The following is a 22,822-nucleotide window of genomic DNA, read 5'->3' as shown; positions in this document are numbered from 1 at the left end:
GAGGCTCTGATGACACAGGCTGCTTCCTGCCCCCGGCTGTTTTCCTGCTATCCAGCCAGAATGCTCCCTCATTGTCCCACCCCAACCCCTAGCAGCCCCAAGCTCTTAATTCCTGACAGCTGCCTTCTATGGCTGCCGGCAGAGACAAGGAAGGAGGGAGAGTGTGTCATCAGCTTGCAACCCTTCAGGCCACCCCCACCACCTGACAGTCTGGGGCCAAGAAAAGCACCTCCCCTCCAACTCTCCAAGGATGGTCAATTCCTGGAATGGGCCTCTTTGTCTCTGAGCCCATAGGCTATGACAGTTCTGTTCTTAAGCCAGAGGGGCTCGATTCAGTTGGAGGGGGCCATGGGACATGAAGTCTGTGGGTGTGTATAATAGGAGACCCGTGCTCATTTCACAGAGGATGGTGCTGAGGACACAGCGGGAGACAGACTCACTGTCAGGACCCAGATTAGAACCAGAACCAGAAGGCAGAGCCTTACTCTGGTCAGGGATACAAGCTCTACATTGAGGGGGGTGGTGGGAGGGGCTAGTGTTCAGCCAGGATCGTGAGAGAAGAAAGGAAGGAATCTTAATGGACCAATCAGACAGCCCATGTAAGACCAGTACCAGCATCAGGTCATGTCTCAAAGCATCCCTGGGCAATAGCAAGCTGCTTTCAGTGTAGGGACACAGCTGCTGTAGTGAGGGTCAGGACAACTGATCCAGTTTAGCTCTTTGGCTAATTTGCTGTTAGACCTTACATAAGTCATGACCCTCTCTGGACCTCTGTGTTTTTTCGTGAAGTAAAAGGGGGGACAGTGAATAAAATGTTCTGACTTCAAACTTTTGTACTAGGATGTTCTCTACTCCCTGCTCCCAGCTAGAGCCACCCCCCAAGGCACCTAGGTCACAAAGAGCATTTACTAGAGACCTGACCCTTTTGCCTTTGGTAGCCCACTGACTAGATGAGGTGGGCTCCGTTATTTATTTCATGAAGGGACAGAAGCTGAATCTCAGAGCACCTGTGGAAGGTCACCTTGCAAACAGGGGAGAAGCCGGAGGCTGCCAAACCCCCTTCTGGGACCTCCATGCACACCTGTCTCTCTAGGCAAGCTGGGGGAAGTCCCTCCAGAAGCAGAGAAGGCAAAACGGAGGGGCTGGCCTCTCCCCTCCAGCCCCGCAGGTGTGTGCTTGGGTGGGTTGGGACACTCCCCTGCAGCTGTGTCTCAACTTCACTGAGGCACACACAACTCGGGTTAACACACAGACCAATGCCCCGACATCTCCCAGTGAAAGGTGCCCATAGCCAAGACGCCAGTACCTCTCCTTCTTTCACCCTGCACGCGTACCCCCTCCCACCAACACACACCAGTCCTAAGTGGACTCAGTGGCCTCGGGGACGGGAGCATGCCACCCCTGTCGTGACGTCACTTGGGGTAGAACCCTTAGACACTACATGGAGAGGGGGTAGAGTTCCCGGAGCCAGGACAGTCACTCACTCTCCAGGCGGTGGGGCTGGGCCAGACAGTACCGCCCCCACCGCGCCCGCCTCGCACACCCTCGGAAGCGCAGGCTCGCAGCGCGGCGCTGGGGGGTGGGGGGGATTGCTCCCTAGAACCTCGGCCTTCAGTCCCCAGCCCGCTGCACCTCCTTACCCTCTAGAGGCCCCCCTTTACCCTCTAGAGGCACCAGGAGTTGTCGCAAGGGGCCCTTGGGAAATTCCCTGGACCCCTGTGCCAGGAGGTGCCCGGTTCGCCCGCTCCCCATCCACCCCCCCGAGGGCGGTGCCCGGGGGCGCTGCCCCATGGAGCGGGGAGGCGGGCGCCGTCTGCTGCGGGAGCTGTGACCTGAGTAGGAGCTGTGTGTCGCAGCCGCCCCACCCCTGCCGATCATGCGCCGGCGACCCTGGTTCGCCAGTCCCACTGGGCTGTGAGCCCCCCACTCCTGGCCTGTCACGGCCCGCGCGCCATGGGCAGCGCCCACCCTCGCCCCTGGCTGCGGCTCCCACCAGGGCCCCAGCCGCGGCCTGAGCTCTGGGCGCTCCTGTTCTTCCTACTGCTGCTGGCTGCCGCTGTGCCCAGGTGAGCCCTCACCTCGTGCTCCGCCCTCTTGGAGAGCTAGGACCCCCCAGGCCCGCTCCGGTGCTCTTGCTGGGGAAGGGACCCTGGAATAAGCGGGGAGAAACAGTCACAGAAAAGTGCCGGTGTCCAATCAAAGATAGTAAGCTACCTCCAAGGAAGAGGTCGGGCTGGTGACAGGATATAGGCAATCCAGGGAGATAGGGACGTGCCCAGGTGAGTGATTGCAGCTAGGTCGGGAGGTGGGTATTGGGGGAGTAAGTGAGGGTTAGGATTTCTTCCCCCTTAGGGCAATGCACCCCTTTTCTAAGAATAAGTTCAAACTGCCTCATTCCACCTTGCAGATCACCACGGATGGGAGCAAGAACAGAGGGGTTGGAGGGGGTTTCCACATCTCAGGTGGAGTCAAGTGAGAGACTGCACTAAAAGGTCCTTGTGTGTGTGTGTGTGTGTGTGTGTGTGTCTGTGTGTGTCTGTGTGTGTGAGAGCTAGGCTGGGCTAGGCTGGGTAACCAGCAGTTTGCATACATACATGTGTACCTATGAGAGCCTATGGGCCAATGTATGTTAGGGCAAGCATGTGTGTGAACATGCCTCTGTGTGTGTATTTATAACTGTCTAAGGAAATGTGTAAGTGGTAAGTGCTCTGGGTTTCTGCTCCCTCCATTATGTGTGCAGGAGTATGTCTGAAGAAATGCCAGTTGCTGAAACATAGCTTTGGAGTAGGCTCCTGGGGCTCCCTTTGAGGCATCTGTGCCTGGGAATGAACTTCTAAAGTACTGAGTACACACATACATATTTACCTCCGTGGGTGTGCAGCTGGGTGGGTTGTACTGGAATGGATGAGGAGAGGCATATATTCCTGGGCCCAATTGTAAGAACCAGGGGTTGGGGGGAGAGTGATTATGGCCTGTGGGATAGAATGTGTGTTATTAAACAGGCCCTCACAGTCTCCCACAAAATGCTTATCCACCCCACCCCATATGCCTGCAGGTCAGCACCCAACGACATCCTGGGCCTCCGCCTACCCCCAGAGCCTGTGCTCAACGCCAACACAGTGTGCCTGACATTGCCCGGCCTGAGCCGGCGGCAGATGGAGGTGTGTGTGCGTCACCCTGACGTGGCCGCCTCTGCTATCCAGGGCATCCAGATCGCCATCCATGAGTGCCAGCATCAGTTCCGGGACCAGCGCTGGAACTGTTCCAGCCTGGAGACTCGGAACAAAGTCCCCTACGAGAGCCCCATCTTCAGCAGAGGTAGCTGACCCCCTCTCATTCCAAACTCTTGTCCTTCCAGCACAGGATCTGCACCCTAGAACTTGCTAGCTTATCCCTTATGAACTCTCAGGATGGCATCTCTAAGACCCCTGTATCTGCCAGCCATGTTGCTTTCTGGTCTCAGAAAAGTATCCGGAGTGGGGCCAGAAACACGGGCCAGAAGCACCTCTAATTGAGGGTGGCAGGATCCAGGCCTGAGAACTTGACTGTTGGCTTATCCCCCTCTGTTAAGTACCTCGTGCTTCAGACCCGGAAAATATCCCTATCATCTTCCCCAGTTTATCTTTTACTTAGAAAGCGGACGAGGGGAGGAGTGTAGAGAAAGCGAGCGAGCGAGACCTTCCTGCCACGAGAGGCAAGTTGGAAAGCCTGGGCAGGTGAATGGCCTGGACTCCTGCAGAGGCGCTGCCTGCTGTGGCAGGGTCGTTCTTAGGTCTCCCCCAAATCCCTTCTGAATCAGAGTACGGAGTGTGTGCCCGCTTGTGAGCAGTGGCTCCTGCCCGGCAAGCCTAGCAGCCTCATCAAGCCCTGTTTCGCCCTAGTGCTCTGAGGATCCTTGTCCTCTCTCCCCAACCTGATGACCCAGGCCCTCATAGACAGTCCTTAGAATGGTCGCGCTGTGGGTGGCAGGTAGTTTTGTCGTTTGCTTCAACTCTCACTCACCTCCTCGCTGAGGCCTTGAATCAGGTCTCTGGGGGCAAGATGGGTATCAGCTTCTCCTCTCAGCTGCTTGTCAGGACAGCGTGGGGACCTGGTAGCCCTGGCTCTTTAGGGTCAGAGAGATTCTAGTTGGTAGTGGAGGAGAGGCTTCTCCCGACTTCTACGGGGAGCCAGGCTTTAATGTTCCCAAACTTCAGAAAGAACCTAATCAGGTTTTCTTCCCCTTTCAGTAAGACCCGTACTTGAACCTCTTGGGCCCCCAAGTCAGGGGCCACCTTAGCCTCCCCCTGCTCAACCCCAGGCCGCTGCCCCGCCCCTGCGCGCTCCCTCCTGCCTCCCCCGCGCGCCTCGGGCGCTGTTTCTACCCGGCCGAGCCCAGCCCGACGCGTGTGGCGGCATGCAGCCGCGAACTAATCCCCGCGGGCCGCGGCAGACTGCTCCGTGCCGCTCTCTGAGAGCAGCCCCCTCCCTTCTTGCCCCGCGCTAAGGTCCCTCCCGCCCCGCACAGTAATATCATCTCCTCTTGCCAGCTGGGGGATACAGCAAGCGATCCCCTGTCCGCAGGCCTGCTCCACTCCCTCTGCAGGACATCACCCACCCCACCACCCACCTCTTTACCACCCGCGCTGCTCGCTGACACCCAGTGGCAGACAGGCCTCAGCATCTTCCAGGCTCCGGCTGGGCCAGGCCGGTGCTCACCGCCTCCAAACCACCCTCTGCCACCCTCGGGTTGCTAGGTCACCTATACTCCCCACAACTGCATTTCTTCCTGTGCTTCTGCTTCAGCTTCTGCACACGAAGGGGCTCCGGCAGGCTTTGAGGGTCTTTCCCTTGCCACAGTCAGAGAGATGAGCCAGGGCTAACTCTTCAGTCCTCTTCTTGGCCTCAGTGTCCCCCACTAATCCTGCTGATCTCTCTAGCATGAATCCAGGCGTCCTGACGGGGTCCCCAATCAGGCCGCTGCTACCTGGTGAAGGATCTAGGGTCTTTGAAGGTTAGGGGCAAGTTTGGAGTGATGGAACCGCGCGGGTTTGGCGCAGGGCCAGGTGCTCTGGGTTCACCTGTAGTTTAATAAGCGGGAGGTGAGCTGGGGGGACAGTGGAGAGAGAGGTTAGGGGTGGAGGGGGAGACTTGCCAGGGCTAGCCAGGGCGGGGTGGCACCCAGTACTGAGAGGGGGGCGGGACTGAGGCTCCTGGACTCAGCCAGCCAGTGGGGCTGGGTTCCTTCCCTAGGCCTAGGAACCCCGCCCTACCTCAGTGGCTCTCCCCACTCCCCTCCCCTCCCCCGCCCCCAATCGTTGCAACACCTCATTTCTACCTCTCCTTCCTTAGTGGGGAATGCTCTGGGCTTTTGGGAAGACAATTGCCGTTTGCCTTACCTCTGCCACTGAACCTGCTTTCATCTCTAGTTAGGTCCATCCTCCTTCAGGCTCATTTCCTAGTTCATTTTGGTCCTCTTCTTCAGGACCAACTAAATTTGAATTCCAGCAGCCATCTCTTGGTGGAGGCCAGCCCCCTGGCTATCTGGTTCCTTCTTCTATCTCATCCAGATCATTATGGAGCCTATTGACCTGGCTGTATACGTGCGAGCTCGCGCATGCACACACACACACACACACACACACACACACACACACACACACACACCAATGTGCTACTATCAGGGGCTGACCCCTCTGATTCAGGCTGCTAAAAAAGTTCTTTTAAAATCCGTCCTGCCATTATTAATTTCAGGGACTGCTGAGGGTGAATGGGGTTCCGTAGGCTATTCTGTGACACAAATGTGACTGCCACACTATCCTCCCAGAAACTTCCCAAAGATAGGTTGAACTGGACAGATGGGTCTGAGGAAGAAAGGAGGGTAAAGGGGACAAACCGGGAAGTATAACCAGGTCAAAGAGAGGTGCTGTGGACCAGAGGGTACTGTGGAGGACAGGTACAGGCAGGAGTCTCCAAGAGGCTTGACAGAGTCAGGGGAAAAAAGTTGTGAGAGGGCCCTAAAACGATGCTAGCTTCTTTGCCCATCCCCAGAAGCCAACCATGACCTAGTGTCAAGGGCACTGATACCCTCAGCATCTTGTACTATGAACCCAGACCAGACAGGGGATGAACAGAGATCTCCCTCCCCTTGTCCCTCAGGAGGCTGGACAAGGAGATCTGAGGGAGGAGATTCAGGAGGGATGGGCTTAAGTTCTGGTGTGGCAGAAATGAAAGACCTGAGAGACAAGACAGGAAGGGGAAAGCTTGCCCAGGGTGCTGCCGCTGTTAGGTGCGCCTGGCCCTAAGGCCCAGCCACATTTGGAATGGATGGTAAGAAGGAGCCTGTGGTCCTGCAGCAAGCCAAGCTCCAGGAAAATACAGACGTTTAAGTAGCCACAGTCTACGGGTGTGTGTGTGTGGGGGGGGTAAGAATAGGCATCCAAGGTTTGGGGAATGTAGTGACATTCAGATTGGGACACTGAGGCACAGATAATCATATCTCAGGGTCATCTAAAGTCTTTGTATTCTGGTGATGTCTCAAATAATGAGCAAACTGTCTTAAGCACAAAGTTTGTGTTGGGAATTGTACTAAGACATGGTATCCATGTTTCGGGGTCCTCAAATGGTCCCCACTTTGTAGGTCCTATTACTATCTTTATAAATGAAACAAAGAGTGGGTGGGTAATTTGTCATTAGTCATACAGGTCATAAATGAGCAGGGGAGCCAGGACTCCATGCTCTCCTTTCACCTGCCTTTAAAGCTCCTGCCCAGTCCTCTCCTACACTGCCTTCCAAACTACAAGGCCAATATGAACGTCACCTGGAGCAATGCACGTGTGTTCCAAGTACTCCAAGAAGTGAAGCCCACATACTTATCTATGTGTGTGCGAACCAACTCTGTATCTTGCCTAAGTGTTCCCACATACACACACCCCCTTCCCCTGTCTCTTGCTCTCCCAGACTTAGGCTTAGGAGCGTGCACTGATTATTTGTAAGGAGTGAATGGTAACCAGCCCTCTGTTCTTCACCCCTCCTCCTTTGACTTGAATGGGCAGAGCTTAAGCTGCTCTGGCCAGTCCTTGTTCCCACCAGCCCCTAAACCATCTTCCCTTCATACTCCCCTGTCTCCAAGCTTACTCCCCCGCCCCCTTCCTGGCTGTTGGCTGGCTGTGGCCTATAGTAGCAGCTGACTCCACTTAGATGCTGGCAGTCTCTGTCCCAGATCAAAGGCAGGGCGGCTAATTGTGCATCTTAACAAGCCCCCCCTCCTGCTCTGGGCAGCCCAGCTGGCCATGGCCCCACCCTTTTCCCCCTCCAGCTGGCCAGATGGCACTGTGCCTGCATCTGCCCCAGACAGTTGGGGCCAAGACCGAAACTGGGGCCCTGAATGGGAGCTGGGGCAGACCCAATGGGCAGGACTTCTCTGAGCACGGATGCTTAGAGCAAAGAGTGACCAAGCATGCCTTGGTCATCTGCACACGTGGCTGTGACAGCTGTCAGAAACCTGGAGTGGGAGGGAAGGCATCTTGAGCTGCATGGGGTATAGAGTTCTCTAAGGTTGTGAGTTACAGTCTTCTAGATTCTTCTGCGTCTTCCTTAACCATGACAAAACCTTGAAGATGTAGTTGCCCTCAGTACTGTTCTAAACTTGATGCCAAGGATGTACAGAGTCATGGGAAGTAGAAATTGGGATATCTGGGTTTCTTTCTCAGCAGAGGATTCCGTTGGAGCCCATGTCCCTCAGTGGAAATTTGCTGGTCCAGGGAGCTGGAAGAACTAAGTGGGGTCTCAGTCTCATAACCCCTGTGACCTTGAGATTTTCCAGTTTGGGATGTGTGTGTGTGTGTGTGTGTGTGTGTGTGTGTGTGTGTGTGTATGCATGTGCACACTTGAGCTTGAGGTCTAGGCTGTCTCTGGAGGTCTGAGTATTGCCACGTGTCTTAAAGCAGACAGGCTGATGGCTGCCAGCAATAGGAGACATGCTTGGAGCTCTAAAGATGAAAGGCAGGGATAAAAGCAGGGTAGGTGTCCTGGAGTTTTGGGTCTACCCTTTAGCCTTAGGCTCCACCAGCTCACAGCAGTTTCTGCTTCCCTGAAGCCTGTGCCAAGTTCCAGCATCCTCTTTGAAGGCTGCAGATCAGTCTTTATCCCCTCCTGTCTGGTCCCAATGAGGCTCCTGTTACCAGGATGCCATGAGCTAGAAAAAGAAGATGAAGAAGGAGAATCTGCTTCATAGGTTTCCGCTAATCCAGATGATTTGTTTTAGACCTGGGTCATGAGCTGCTAGACTTTGTCTTTGATCGGGGTGAGATGAAAAAAACTGATGTAAAAAGAAACTGTGACAGAGTTGAGTGAGATCAGACATCAAGAACAACTTCTCAATAACAGCAGTGTTTGTATAGCGCTTATTATCAGTGAGACAGCCTTCCAAGTGCTTTGCATTTAATAACTCTTTCAATTCTTGAAACAACAATTGGCTAGAAAATGATAACACTTGTTTGCAGAGAAGGAAACTGAGGCACAAAGAGATTCATTCTCTTGGCCAAGGTCATATAGTTATTAACAGCTGGCCAATAGAAGAGTCAAGATCTGAAACCCTGGCAATGTGATTGCAGAAACCAGCTCTTACCTGCTAGAGACCCCATGGAATCATTATGATACTTTGGGCAAGAAGAGGAGATTTTGCTTTGTGGTGCAGCTGGGTGAAGCTTAGAGAAGGAAGGGATAGGGGGTTTGGTTCTATCCAGACCCAGATAGATAGATAGCTCTCTAGAGCCGGTAAGGCCTCTGAGAACATGTCCTCCTAGTTTTGGTGGGAGGATGGGGGTGGTGGTGGGGAATCCTGCCAATTCTTCTGAATCTCTGATATTCTCTAAGGACATCACCCTCCTGCCACAGGGGTCCATGGCACAAGTAGATTCTTCCCTTTGTGTGTGTGTGTGGTGGGGTGCAGGGGGCTCTTCTTCTAATTGCCTGTCCTCTCCAGAGTCTAGAGACTTATTCTAAAACCTGCTTCAAGCTAGTCCTTTCTCAGTGGAGAATTAGCAAGAGGTAGCCTGCAGGTCTCAGAGCTGGACTACCTCTTTGAGTAGGCCTATCCTGGTACAGGTCCAGGACCCTCTCAGGAGAAGGCTCAGGCTGGTGTACACAAAAGGAAAGCAGTATAAACAGGCACTGGGCCAGGCTAGCACATCCCAGGGCCTTTGAGTGTCTCAATCAGAGAGAGTTCTTTTGCCCTCTAAGCCTCTAATGAGAAGCAGACTCTTCCTTCCCACTCAGTTTGCAGCCCTGCTACATGCTAGATGCCACTTACGACACTGGGTTCACCTGCACCATCCTTCAGGTGCTTCCAGCAGACCAAGACAGGACATAGGCAGGAAGGCTGGGGTTGGAGAGGGTATTAGATCTGCTCTCAACCGTGTCCTGTTGACCAGGATAAAAACCATCAGGGAGGGAGGGTTCCAGGTTGCACTTTTATCCCCCTGCCCATTGGCATCTCCTGCGGTCTGGAATTCCATCACTTGTAATGTATTCTTTGGGTTAAACTTCACTGTCTCCAGGCTATTTTAAAATTGCAGATATCACCCTGGAAAGGTAATAGATTAAGTGCCTGATTTGAAAAAGAATGTGTTTGCCAGGCATTTTCTGCCCTGGAGGAGAGAGCTAGACATACAAATTCCAAACTTGCTAAGGAGGTGTTAATGAAAAAGGGAAGGGGGTGTAATTCCCCCCTCCTCTGTCCACCCCCTTCTCACCCCAGGGACTCAACCTAACAGCATGCTAGTAAGCCATCTGCTGGACAACTATATCCCCAGCCTACTTTTACGACTAAGTTTTTCTGGTGTCTTGCCACAACTTTTCTTTTTCCTTAATGATTTATTATTCTTTTTACTTTATGTGCGTTGGTATTTTGCTCGCACGTATGTCTGTGTGAGGGTGCCAGATCCCGGGGGAACTAGAGTTCCGATAGTTGCAAGCTGCACAGGTGTGAGCTTGCCACGTGGGTGTCAGGAATTGAACGCAGGACTTTAGAAGAGCAGCCAGTGCTCTTAGCTCTTAACCGCTAAGCCATCTCTCCAACCCCTTGCCACAGGTTTTCGAGAGAGTGCTTTCGCCTACGCCATAGCAGCTGCCGGGGTGGTGCACGCAGTGTCCAACGCGTGTGCCCTGGGTAAACTGAAGGCTTGCGGTTGCGACGCCTCCAGGCGTGGGGACGAAGAAGCCTTCCGTCGGAAGCTGCACCGCTTGCAGCTGGACGCGCTGCAGCGCGGAAAGGGCTTGAGCCACGGGGTCCCGGAACACCCTGCCATACCTCCTGCCAGCCCAGGCCTGCAGGACTCCTGGGAATGGGGTGGCTGCAGTCCGGATGTGGGCTTCGGAGAACGCTTCTCCAAGGACTTTCTGGACTCCCGAGAGCCTCACAGAGACATCCACGCACGCATGAGACTCCACAACAACCGTGTGGGCAGGCAGGTGAGAGTCACGGTCCTTCCCCCGCCCCCGCTGTGTTGCAAAGCAGGCTCAGCATCCCCCTACTAGGAATCCCCCCAGCCCAGTAACCTCACAGTCCTCTCCTAATTCAGCTTGCAAGAACGCCCCGTGGGGAGCAACCATTGTACGCTGAACACCGCAGTGGGCCTGGGAAACAGCCTTTGCCTTAGAGGGCATACACCACTCCGGAACAGCTTGCTTCTCTATTTTCTCTGATGACCAACAGAGAAAGGAGTATGCTGGCAGTCCGGACCAGGGCTGATACAATCTCCTTCCCTGTGGAGCCAGAACTTTGAACAAGACCATCCATCATGTACCCCGACTCATGGCTGTAGGAGCCTGAGATCACCATCTTAGGCTTTCTGTTCAGTCTCCCAGGAGGGGAGGACCGAGGACCAATACTATAGTTTCCTACCTTCTTTCTCCTTATTCTGGACCGCTCATACTACCTTAAAGTCCCTTTGTGTAAAAGAAACACCACTAATAATACATATATATGTAGACACAGAAACACAGAAGGAAGGAAAGGAGTAGCCGGTTGAATTTATCAAAGCTTACTGTTTAGGCATTTACTCTTGAGCTCTCAGCCTACTTATGCATAGCTATGATGTCAACACTCCTAATAAGCATGTGCTCAGATGTGGAAACCAAGGCACAGGAATGATTAAGAACCTTGCTTGAGGTGGGAAGGTGGCAGAGAGGCAGGCTCCATCCCTGTCAGTGGAGCTGTATCTCAGCACTTTCCTGGCAGGTCCTCCCCTGTCTGCTCAGCCCAGTTCCCGGCTTCCTCTCTCTTTTTCTTTTGGCCTCGTACCCCACTCCAGTTCATCTTTGTTCTCAGCAGCTGATTCAACAATTCCCATCTTGACTTGACTTTGAGGCACAGGCTTACCCTCCAGTCCTATCCAGCTCCCACCCAGTCATGCCCTGTGCATGGGGCTCCTTTCCCAAGCTCCTGATACCAACCCCAGCCCAGACCAAAAGTGCCTCCTCCTTGTTAAACTGCTTAATTAATGGCTGTAGTCTGTGGGAAGCAGATGTTCTGAGGCTGTTGGCCCAGGAAAGCTTTGGTGTGTGTGTGTGTGGAGGGGGGGAGTGAGTGTGTGTGTGGGTTCCCACGTGGTGCTGACACCACAGGCCACACATGCAGGCTGTGCAGCCCCCTAAGACCCAATATAGTGGGATCCCTCACTTATGACTTCTTAAGGCCCCAGAGCCTTGCTTTCCTTAAGGTTATTTGAAATGGGGGTGGTGGTTGGAGAACGTGGACAAATTCCAATGGGGGTGCCTGGTGAGGGTAACACTAAGGGGTTCTATGAGAAGAGATTATTATGGAACAAGCGGAGTACTGGGTGAGTGGCAAGCAGGCTTTCCTTAGAGACCTGGGAACTCGTCTGCTCCCATAAGGGTGGCAATTTGGCTGTGAGGGTTCTGGTCTGCATTCAGGGGATCCTTGACACCTGTTGTCACTCAGTATAAACAGAGTAAACTTGAGTTGCTATAATGGGGGGGGGGGTGTTTCCTTACTTCCTGTCCTTTCCCCTTCTCAACTCCCTGCAAAGACCCATAGGGCACAGCTGGGGATGGTGGTAATAGGTGGTAGGGGGGCCTTTCTCACTCACTGCTTGGAGCGAGGCCAAAGGCTTTGGGGTTAGGATGTAGGGGAGCAGGCATCTCTTTTCTCCGGGGAAAGGAGAGGGAATTTCCCTGAAGATTTGGGATCCTCAGGGCTCAGGAAGCAAAAGCCCCCAGGCCCGAGGGCCCCCATGTAGTTAGCTGCTAGAAAGGCTGGCAGGGGCGGAAGGAGCTCGAAGGAGGGAATTCCCCCGGGGCCTAGCCGGATTGGAAGTGGTGAATGGGGGAGGGCTGCAGAAGAGGGGGACGAAGTTCTGAGCCCCAGCTTCGGACCTCGGTGTTTGCTTCTGTACAATGGAAGCCAGTTTCCAGCTTCTGTGGCTGGAGGAGGGTTGGAACACTGTGTGTGCCTTCCTCATCCCTCTCGGTGCCTCCCTCTGCAGGCGGTGATGGAGAACATGCGGCGAAAATGCAAGTGCCATGGCACTTCAGGCAGCTGCCAGCTCAAGACCTGCTGGCAGGTGACGCCTGAGTTCCGCACAGTGGGGGCGCTGCTGCGCAGCCGCTTCCACCGCGCCACGCTCATCCGGCCGCACAACCGCAACGGTGGCCAGCTGGAGCCCGGCCCCGTGGGAGCACCCTCACCAGCACCGGGCACTCCAGGGCTGCGCCGCAGGGCCAGCCACTCCGACTTGGTCTACTTTGAGAAATCGCCCGACTTCTGTGAGCGGGAGCCGCGCCTGGACTCGGCGGGCACTGTGGGCCGCCTGTGCAATAAGAGCAGCACGGGGCCCGACGGCTGCGGCAGCATGTGCTGTGGCCGCGGCCACAACATTCTGCGCCAGACGCGCAGCGAGCGCTGCCACTGCCGGTTCCACTGGTGCTGCTTCGTGGTCTGCGAAGAATGCCGCATCACCGAGTGGGTCAGCGTCTGCAAGTGAGCGGGGGGGGGGGCCCAAGCTCCTCTGGGTCTCAAGAAAGGTTCTCCTTCTGGTGCCTGGTTTCCGTCGGTCGCTAGCGATCTGGGTCAGGTAGCAGCAGCCTTGACTCCTGAGAGAGGTGGTTGGCTCTTAAAGCCCCGAGGGTCTGCAATCACCAGACAGTCCAGATCTGACTGACATCCCTCTGCCCACTTTTGTAGGTTTCCCCTCTTTCTGCTCCTGGCTCAGACAGCTGGGGGGTGATAGTGGAGACTGCCCCACACCCTAGGACATGTTACCAAAGCAGCCCAGCCTCCTGTCATCTCTTCTCCCCTTCCCCAGGAAGGCAGTGCACTGAAGCTGAAGGGTACGGAGAAGAAAACTAAAACGCAGAAATGGGTGAAGTGATTCTCTGAGGGCTCCAGGCCTCCTCCACAGGCTTCTGCTCCTGTCTTTCACTTAACGGATATTTATTTTGCACTCTCTTTGTGACGCTCTCTGGGGAAAAAGAAGCCTCCGGAATTTACAAGCTGATTAAGAGACATGGACATGGACAATAAACTAGTAAATACACAGACAGGGTTATTCCAGGAAATGTTATGGGTTATGGGGAAATTAATCAGGGCCCGGGGTACACACTGATTTGTGGGGAATAGAGCCCTTTCCACTAACACTGCCTGCCAGGGAGACTTCTGAATTGTGATAGACAAGCTGTGACCTGCAAGGTGAGGGAGAGCCATGGGGGGGGATGGGGGGGGGGAAGGGGAGGTCTTTCCAAACAGGCTATAGGAACCCGAAGCTCTGAGGGGAGAGAGACCTCCACCTGTTGAAGGATCAACAGAGCAGCCTCTGTGTTTGGAGCATAAAAATTAAGGGCTGATAGGTGAGACCAGAGGATGGGGTAACCATAAGAACTGGGTTTTATTGACGAGGAATCTGCAGAGAATGTTAAGTTGTGCTCTGGTTCCCACATGTATGGGGGTCTGGCTGAAATGGAGAAAGAATGATAGCCAGAAGGGATGCTATAGGGTCCACGACTAATCCTAGCTGAGGCCCCCTGAGTTTGGATGACAGCAGTAGGGGTGTCTAGAAGGACCCAGGGATCCAGAGCCCGCAGTGCCAGGATTCTAACCGCCCACTTTGTACCTAAGCCCTTTGCCACAAGCCAGGACGAGTGGCTGTGCCCAGCAGCAACCGATGGCAGAGACAGGAGGCACTCAGAGAGAAGTAATCCTGGGCAAGACCTGGCTCAACCCAGCCAGCGCCCCAGGGAGCAGGTGGGGCCAGGAGGTGCGGCTGGGAATAGGGTGGTGGCAGACTCACCGTCTGGAGCTGGGCTCTGGAGTCTAGGCAGGAAAGCCAGGGGTGCATAGGAAGCCATTCTGAGCCCCTCATCTCCCCCCCACCACCCAGCCACCGCTGAAGATGTCGGTTACCAGGTGAAAACTCCCCCTGATCTTATGTTTCCCCCCAGGACGCTGCTGAGCTAGAAATCGGGATCATGCTTGTATCCACTGTGGCTCAAGCCTGATGACCTTCTAGAACAGATCCTCAAGATCTGGTTTACACAGGTTTATCTACCTCATGCAGGCCTATTGCTCAGTTACTGCCCTTGCCGGATGCCTCCTTTTATCGACTATTGTCATCCATCTTGATAAACCAAGCACAGTCAAAAGTCTTGTTCCAAAGGCCAGTTTGCACAGAGACCCCACCCCCACCCAACGTTTTCTTGCTCCTATCCCTTGAGAGGGTGACTCTGAAACATACACCTCTGTTGGCTCTCCAGATCAAAGACTGGACCCACTAACTTGCTCTCACCTCCCTGCCGTTTGATTGCTGCTTTTCAGAAGCCCTAAGGCATGCCTAAGGGTTCGGGCTCTCTCCCGTGTTCTGTTCTGTTGCCTCAGTAGAGACTTGGGTTTCTCTCCTCAGCCCCACCCCCCAAACAGTTCCATAGGCAGGTGGGTGAGAGTCTCTGAGGGAGGAGGGGTAGGCAGGAACAGACAGACACACCTGCCTCATTCCTTTCCTCTTGTTCATCCTGGAGAGAACTCTAGGGGTTGGGTTCCCCCCTTCTTCCCTCCCATCCTAGGGAGGAAGAGGGGTGTGCTGGGGGAACAGGAGGGTAAAGGGATAGTCCCACCCCAGCAGCATTCACTACAGCAGTAACTTTGACCTCGGCCTCTGCCTTTCAGAGCGTGAGGAAGTGAGTTAGAGGATGGAGTTTGGGAATAAGGGAGAAGAAATTGCATACTGCAGAACATGCTGCTTAGGACAGAGTGGGGGCATGGGACTGGACACTGAGCCTCAAGGGACTCCGGTGGTCAGAATCAGTGGTCTGACGTATGCTAGTGTGACCAGTAAAGTTGGGAAAGGGACAAGGTTATTATTCTCCTAAGCCACCACTACACAGCCTCACTGGTCTGGACCACAAGGCTGGGCCCCATAATAGCAGAGTGGCCCAGGGGATGCAAGGGGAAATGAGATTCTGAAATTAATGCAAGCTTTGGGCGAAGGTGGGCTGGAGAACTCGGGAATCACTCGCTGTGAAATTTGGAATGGGAACAGAAAGTGACCAGGGATCCTTCCCAGGAAGAAAAGACCTCCCTGGTTCCTGTGCACTTTCAACCCGAGGGACATTAGATTATTTTTTTCCGAAGGCAGAACTGAGGTCTAATGTCGGTAAAGGAGGGAGGTAGGGATCTAAACGAACAGCAAATGGGGCTGGAACACTGATGGACGCAGTGCTGGGGTCAGAGGTCAAGGAGAAACAGCCCTCTGGAGTGGGCCCAGGCATCTGGCTTTTCACTCGCCAGGGGTCCTAAAGGGGAAGGGGTTCAAAGATAGACTTGCCGGCTGTGGGGTACCTGGGCGAGAAGCAAGGTCAAGGCCATCGTTCCGGAGCTCCTTCAATCTTTCTCTGAATGAGTGCTCCCCCAGCTTGCCTCCGACAGGGGGCCTTCCACCCTGGAGAGTGGCCAGGCTCCAGTTGCAGCCCCCCTCCTCCCTTTCCACCCCCCCTCTCATGTGGTTGCCGGCAGCTGCCTGCGGTCGCCCCATCCCTTGTGCTCAAGGCACGGGGACTTTCCAACAGGGGAAAAAATGACTTAATGAGAGTGGGAGCCGGGGGCGGGAGGGACAGGTCCCTGTAATCACAGCTCCACTGTGGGGCCTGCGTACCTCCCGGTCCTTCCCAGCTTCCTGCTGCCAGCGCCCGCCTTGGGTTCTGCTGGGGGAGGGGGACAGGCTGGCGACAGGGAGATTCCTGTTCAGGTGCTAGGTTCTTTGGGGCCCTTGGGCTGCCTTTTCTTTCTGAAAAAGGCTTGAGTTGCTTGAGGACAGAACGTGGGACACCCCAGAATCCCTCTCTGGATCCTGGCCAGAGTGAATTAGAAGAGTAAGGGGTACCGAAGAGAACCCTTCGCTGTTTCGAGACTGCGCACTTCGCAGAGCCCCCGGTTGCTCTGGCAACCAGGGCAGCCGAGGTGTGTCCGCGGGCCTGGGAGATGTCTTCCCCCCCACTCCCCGCCGCCCCTTTACACGCCGCCCGCAGGGCCAGGCCCCGCTGCTGTGGTGCGCGGGGGTGGGGGTGTGCCGTTACCATGGCAAGGGTGAGCTAGAAGGGCACATTCTTCCCCAGGGTGGGAGCGCCCTGGGGACACGAGAAGGAGGGTGACGGGGGCGGCAGTAAGGGGAGCAGAGGATGGTCAGAACAAGGGAGGAGTCTCGGACAAGAAGAACCAGGGATTTTGAGATTGGGGTGGGGAGTTTGGAATCTGTCCTTTCCCCTGCTGCAGCTCTTCTGAGGTGTCCTCCTCCTGCTACTGAACCCTTCTTGGGGTTCAAAGCCCCGAGGCCTCTGTTTCCAAGGAAGGAGCTTCCAATAATCGACCAAACCCCATTTGACTGACTATTCCTTGTCGGGCCTGTGGAGCTAGGAGGCCTCACTCCACTCCCAGTAGCGCTGAAGCCCAGACTTCAAGCCATTGCCCTGCAATTAAGCCCCTTGCCCGCCTCTGTGCCACCCTCCCGGCCTCTGTCTGGCCCAGTCCGCTGCCAATTACAGCTTGGCACAGCAGGATTATCTTGGAGACCCCGGGAAGCTTGGGGTGGGGGGGGGTAGAGAGCAGGCACATCAAGAGGGTGAGATCCTGGGGGTGTCCTTGACCCCAGGGTCCTCATCTGGAACTTCAGGCTGCAGCTGTGGTGTGTGTGTGTGTGTGTGTGTGTGTGTGTGTGTGTGTGTGTTGCAACGTCTGGGATCCAAGGCTGTGTGTACTCAAAAAGTTCAAGGCCCCTGCGGCCTATTCTCTTTTCCACCGCAGGCTGCCGCGTGGGTCTCTCCTGGCCTCACGCCCTGACCGATGGACCCAGCTTGGTTTTGCTGAGCCAACCACAGGGCAGCCGCCAGCAAATAACTGATGTTTTGTGGAAGTCACAAAACGGCGGCGCCCTCTTTGGGCATAAGGGTTCCCTCTTTCTGTCCAGCAAAAGAAAAACAATCAGGGAGTCTGCATAGACTCCATTGGAGCGTTCTGCCACCACCCTGTCCCCTGCTGTTCTTTCTCTCTCTATCCTGCTGGCTAGTCTGCAGGGGCTCCAGTAAAGCTTCGCGCCTCCCGCAGTCCTGCTACTCACATCTGGTTGGCAGCTGGGAACCGCCCACCACAAACTACTGAGGACTTGGCGCCCTCTGTTGGTGCAGTCTGGAGAAGCGGCAGCTTTCAGGCCTGTGCTGTGCGTCTCTGCTGCAGAGGGCCCAGGGTTTCTGCTCCTGATGCATGGGTCTCGGGTTCCACTAATTTCTTTGCCTGCTGGAAACCCCACACACTCTGACTCGCGTCGCTCCAAAAATCCTACCATGCAGGCTCTTTGCTTTCTGCCCGACACGATCTTGCTGACCTTCTGTTCTGCATGCATGTGTGTCTAAAACCCAGCCTAGTGATCTAGCTTCTCCGAACTTCACAAGGTCTCAAGCTCCGACTTCAGGATGTGCGACCTGTCATTCCATGGCCCGCGATCACTCTCCATCTCCAGCCTTCCCGAGCTTAATGTAAAAGTCCTAAATTAGGAGTGAGGTTATATAAATAACGACATATTTGTTCGTTGGAATTTCTTGCTCTGACCTTTAAATGAAGTGGTTAAGGTATATTTAGAGGCTGGTTTAGTGATTTAGTATTTGTTCTACACTGGGGAAGGGTACATTAACAAAAAATAGCACGAAACAGGTTCTCTCTTTAACGTAAGAAAATCGAACAGGCATCCAAGAACTGAGTTATTTCCGTTGAGGGATTATAGGTGGTTTAAAATTTGTTCACTGTCTATCTGCGTTTTTCATTTTTTTAAAATGACCCTATTTGACTTGGTCATCGTAATGATTCCATTCACTCCACACATGAATAATTTGGTTCAAAAGTGAGCATCACATCACATTATATTTTTGAAAAGATTTTAAACACTCTCGAGGAGGAAGAGGCAGTTAGATATCTATGAGTTTGAGGCTAGCCTGGTCTAAATATCTAGTTCTAGGCTAGCCAAGGCTACATAGAGAACCTTGGTGGTTTTTTTTTTTTTTTTTTTTTAAGAGGTGTATAACAACAACAACAGCAACAACAACAGCAACAGTATGTGCAATGGCCCACGGCGGCCAGAAGAGGGCGTCAATTCCCTAAAACTGGAGTTAGAGGCAGTTGTGAACTGAAGCAACATGAGAGCTGGACCTAAATCCAGATCTTGGAAGAGTAGTTCTTGCTTCTTACCACTGAGCTGGCTCTCCAGCCCCACACTGTGTCCTTACTTCTAGTCAGCCCTAAAATAATACATACATACATGCAACAGTTAGTGGACTCAGTTATAGTTACACATTTATCCTCACCCTGTCTCTCTGTGTCTCTGTGTCTCTGTGTCTCTGTGTGTCTCTCTCTCTCTCTCTCTCTCCTTCCTATAGGTTCAGATATAGAACTCTCAGCTACCTCTCCAGCACCGTGTCTTCTTGCCTGCTGCCATGGACTAAACTGCTCAAGTGGAAGCCAGCCCCAGTTACACGAGTTACCTGGTTTCCTTTATAAAAGTTGCCGTAGTCATGGTTCCTCTCCACAGGAATAAAACCCTAAATAAGACAGTCCTTATGTCTGGATGTACCCAGTGTTGTCTGTGGGTGGAATGATAGGAAGTATTATTTTCCTGTAGGAAGATGCTGCCACAATGAGCAACACAGAAAATTGGTTAAAAGTCTCATGCTTTCTTCTTGTTCTTCAGTCTACTCCGTCTTTGCACCAATGTGTATCTGCTGCCCTCTCTCATGACCCTTTAGGTGTTTTTTGGACATCCTTCAGCCTGGGTTTCCTCTCCCTCTTCTCTGTCTTGGGATTGTTTACTCTTCTCTGCTTGCTTGCACTGCAGACACTAGGGACTGAATCCAGAACTTCACAAATACTAGGCGAGGATCTACCACTGAGCTATACTGCCAGCCCTACGTTTGCCTTTGGAAACCATTTGAAAGATACAGGAATGTTAGAATAGTTGTACAAAGAACACACGCCTTTGTCGAACTACACGAGTAAGTTGCCCAGATGTAGCCCTCTTATCCCTAGTGCTTTAGGATACCTGTTCTTCAAATAGACATTCTCCTTCTAGCCTGACATGATGCTCCCAATCAGGAAACCAGCCTTGCTGCACCAAATGCTGTCCGACTCCCAGCCCTTGTCAGACTTCTGTCATTTGGGCCAATGCTGTCCTTTGTAACAAAAGGCTCTAGCCCTGAATTATCCACCCCATTGAATTCTGTCTTTCTAGTGTCCTTCCATCTGACACAATTAGGATGCTTTACTTTCAAGACTGGGACAATTTAGAAGATTACAGACCCATTGCATTGTAGAACATTCCTCCGTGTGGATTTGTCTGTTGTTTCTTCATGGATTAGATGTGGGTTATGCGTCTTTGGCAACAATACTACAGATGTTAAATCTTTCCCTCATTGCCCTGTTACTTGTTCCGATGCTTTAAATTCCCTCGGTTTGCTCCAGCTGCCATGCTAGCTTCTGTCTCTGAATTTCTGGAGCACTTCCTTATTTTATGGCCTGGTATTTTCTCTGCCCCAGCCTCAACACCAGTCATTTTGACAAGCAACTTTTTTTTTTTGTCTTGATGGAAGATTAAATGTGGAAACTGATATTTGCATCCTAGATAAGCTCACTGTTCCTGGGATACCACTGCCTCCAGAACTCTCAGTGGACAGTGTGAGGAAATATGTTTTTTATCATATAAACAACTATCTTTGTATTGGTCAATCTATCATCTCTCCAGCCATACGATCTACTGGTTATCACTGACCCATGTAGAAAACAATGGCCTTCCTTTTAATTCTCCCACAAACCAGTTTTCATTTTCTCTTTTCCCTGTTGGTATTTATTTCTCTGTGCTTGCCACCGCCACTCCATCTGCTCCCCTTACGGGAGTCATCATCCTCCGTGCTGTGTGCTGGGCGTCCAGAACCTCTGCTCTTCCATAGTCCCCTTTGCCTACAGCAGGGATGCCACGCATCGTTTGGGTCTACCTACATCATGACTTTTGAACAAAATGATTCAAAAAAGAAATGAGGGCAAAGGCTGGAAATGATCCCACTCCTTTGTGGAGCTTTAGGGAGCTTTCTGGATCCTTTCCACTTGAGTAGTGTCATCTGCTCTTCCAGATCTTTGCATTGAGAACCCTGGAGTCACAGAGGCCCGAACTTCACATCAAATACACCACAGGTAACTGTCTAGTGTATGCCTCTTCTCTCTATGGAAAAAACTTCACAAAAGCTCAAACTCACTTTTGCTCATGTGTGTGTGTGTAATAAGTTCTGTGTTTCTTTTCTTTTTTAAAAAATAAAATAAAATAAGTTATCTTAGTTTAACTTTATGCGAGTACACTGTAGCTGTCTTCAGACACACCAGAAAAGGTCATCAGATCCCATTACAGATGGTTGTGAGCCACCATGTGTTTGCTGGGAATTGAACCCAGGACCTCTGGAAGAGCAGTCAGTACCCTTAACAACTGAGCCATCTCTCCAACCCCAGCTCTGTGTTTCTAATACGAGGAATGAAATTGAATACGTAGTAGATGCTCAATAAATATGGTAGAATGAATGAATACATGAACATCTATGGGAATGAGTGCTAACCTCTGTCTTTGGCCCAGCTGTCCTTAAAACCTTTTCTGAAAGCCTACCTGCCAGCTAGATGCGTTTTGGTAGGTGTATAGCACTCCAAAGTATGCTTTACTAATGTAGATTCATTATTTAGCTATGCATTTGTTCATCAAAGAACTGAGTCCTATTTCACAGCTATCTTCTTTTGGATGCCTCTTGGTTCCTGGTATACAACAGACACTTAATATTTGCTGAGACAACAAAGGCCTGTTCCCTTTAAGCCAGTTATCTGTAAATAACTTTTTTTTTTTCTCTTGTCACATTATCTTCCCGCCACCCAGCCTCACGGTTGCTGTCACCTTGGACTCGCCTGCCTGCTTTCTTTTCCATATTCACACCAACGGGCATCCTGCTCCGGAGTCTGTGCTCTCTGAACCCCTCAGACACTACAACGGCCTGGTTCTCTTCTCCCTCTTCAATGCATCGCCATCAGAGCCTTCCTGTTTCCTTTTCCATAACATGAATGCCATTTCCTCCCACTGAAGCTTTCAATGGATCTTTGTGCTAATTAAGGCTCTTAATTGCAGACAACAGAAATGGAGTCTGATTCACTTACAAGGAAGAAGAATTTCCTGAATGATATTGAGTAACTCCTAGAATTGACGGGAAGCCTCAAGAATCAGGTCTGTGGCCTAGAGTTGTAATTCAGTTGGTACAGTGCTGGTGCAGGAGACCTAAAGACCTGGGTTTGAGTCCTAGTACCACGTAAAACTATACTGTATAATGGTGCATGTCTGTAATCCTAGGACCAGGGAGGCTGACATAGGAGGATCTGAAGTTCAAGGTCATCCTGGGCCAGCCTGGGGTAGACTAGAATGTGTTTCTTATTAATTGGTTTATTTTTTATTTTTCCGTGCACTGATATTTTGCCTGTCTGTGTGAGGGTGTCAGATTCCCTAGAACTGGTGTTACAGACAGTTGTAAGGTACTATGTGAATGCTGAGGATTGAACCCAGGTCCTCTGGAAGAGCAGTCAGTGCTCTTGATCATTAACCCATCTCCCCAGTCCCAAGAATGTCTTTAAAACAAACAAAGAAACAAACAAACAAACATCAATCTTGAGAGTAGGAGCTGAAAAAAATCAGGCACTTGAAACTTCAACCAAGTCCAGTCTCAGGAGGAGACCAGGTAGTGGGCTGAAGTAGCTGAGTCCTCACGCAGCTACAGTTACAGTTACAGCTACAGTTACAGTTACAGCTATAGCTACTGATACACCTATACAGCTACTGTTACAACTACTGTTACAGCTACTGCTACAGCCACTGCTACAGTTAGTGCTACAGCTACAGCTACAGATACTGCTACTGCTACAGCCACTGCTACAGTTACTGCTATAGCTACAGTTACAGCTACAGCTACAGCTACTGCTACAACTACAGCTACTGCTACAGCCACTGTTACAGTTAGTGCTACAGATACTGCTACTGCTACTGCTACAGCTACAGTACAGCTACAGCTATTGTTACAGCAGCTGCAGCTGTTACAGTTACTGCTATAGCTACTGCTACAGTTAGAGCTACAACTACAGCTACAGCTACTGCTACAGCTACTGCTATAGCTACAATTACTGCTACTGCTACAGCTACAGCTACAGCTACAGCTACAGCTACAGCTACTGATACTGATACTGATACTGCTACAGTACAGCTACAGCTATTGTTACAGC

The 22,822-nt window shown here is 52.3% G+C and overlaps 1 protein-coding gene across 3 annotated transcripts; it reads left to right on the top strand.

The window, feature by feature from the left end:
* Positions 1 to 1,579: 1,579 nt before the first annotated feature.
* Positions 1,580 to 13,638, top strand: Wnt10a (Wnt family member 10A). Of its 3 annotated transcripts, none has more exons than XM_076931654.1 (5): positions 1,580 to 2,066; positions 3,056 to 3,318; positions 10,073 to 10,452; positions 12,489 to 12,968; positions 13,308 to 13,638. In XM_076931654.1, exons 1-5 carry the CDS (start codon positions 1,954 to 1,956, stop codon positions 13,371 to 13,373), a joined length of 1,302 nt encoding a protein of 433 aa, XP_076787769.1. In that variant the 5' UTR covers positions 1,580 to 1,953; the 3' UTR covers positions 13,374 to 13,638. The 3 variants fall into 3 exon arrangements, with proteins under 3 accessions (XP_076787769.1, XP_034353937.1, XP_034353938.1); XM_034498046.2 differs by having other exon boundaries at positions 12,489 to 12,982; XM_034498047.2 differs by having other exon boundaries at positions 12,489 to 13,638.
* The last annotated feature ends 9,184 nt before the right edge of the window (positions 13,639 to 22,822 follow it).

Source organism: Arvicanthis niloticus, chromosome 3, assembly GCF_011762505.2.
Source record: "Arvicanthis niloticus isolate mArvNil1 chromosome 3, mArvNil1.pat.X, whole genome shotgun sequence".
NCBI lineage: Eukaryota > Metazoa > Chordata > Mammalia > Rodentia > Muridae > Arvicanthis > Arvicanthis niloticus.
Note: the sequence above shows the minus strand (reverse complement) of the source record. Positions and strands in the feature narration are given on the sequence as shown.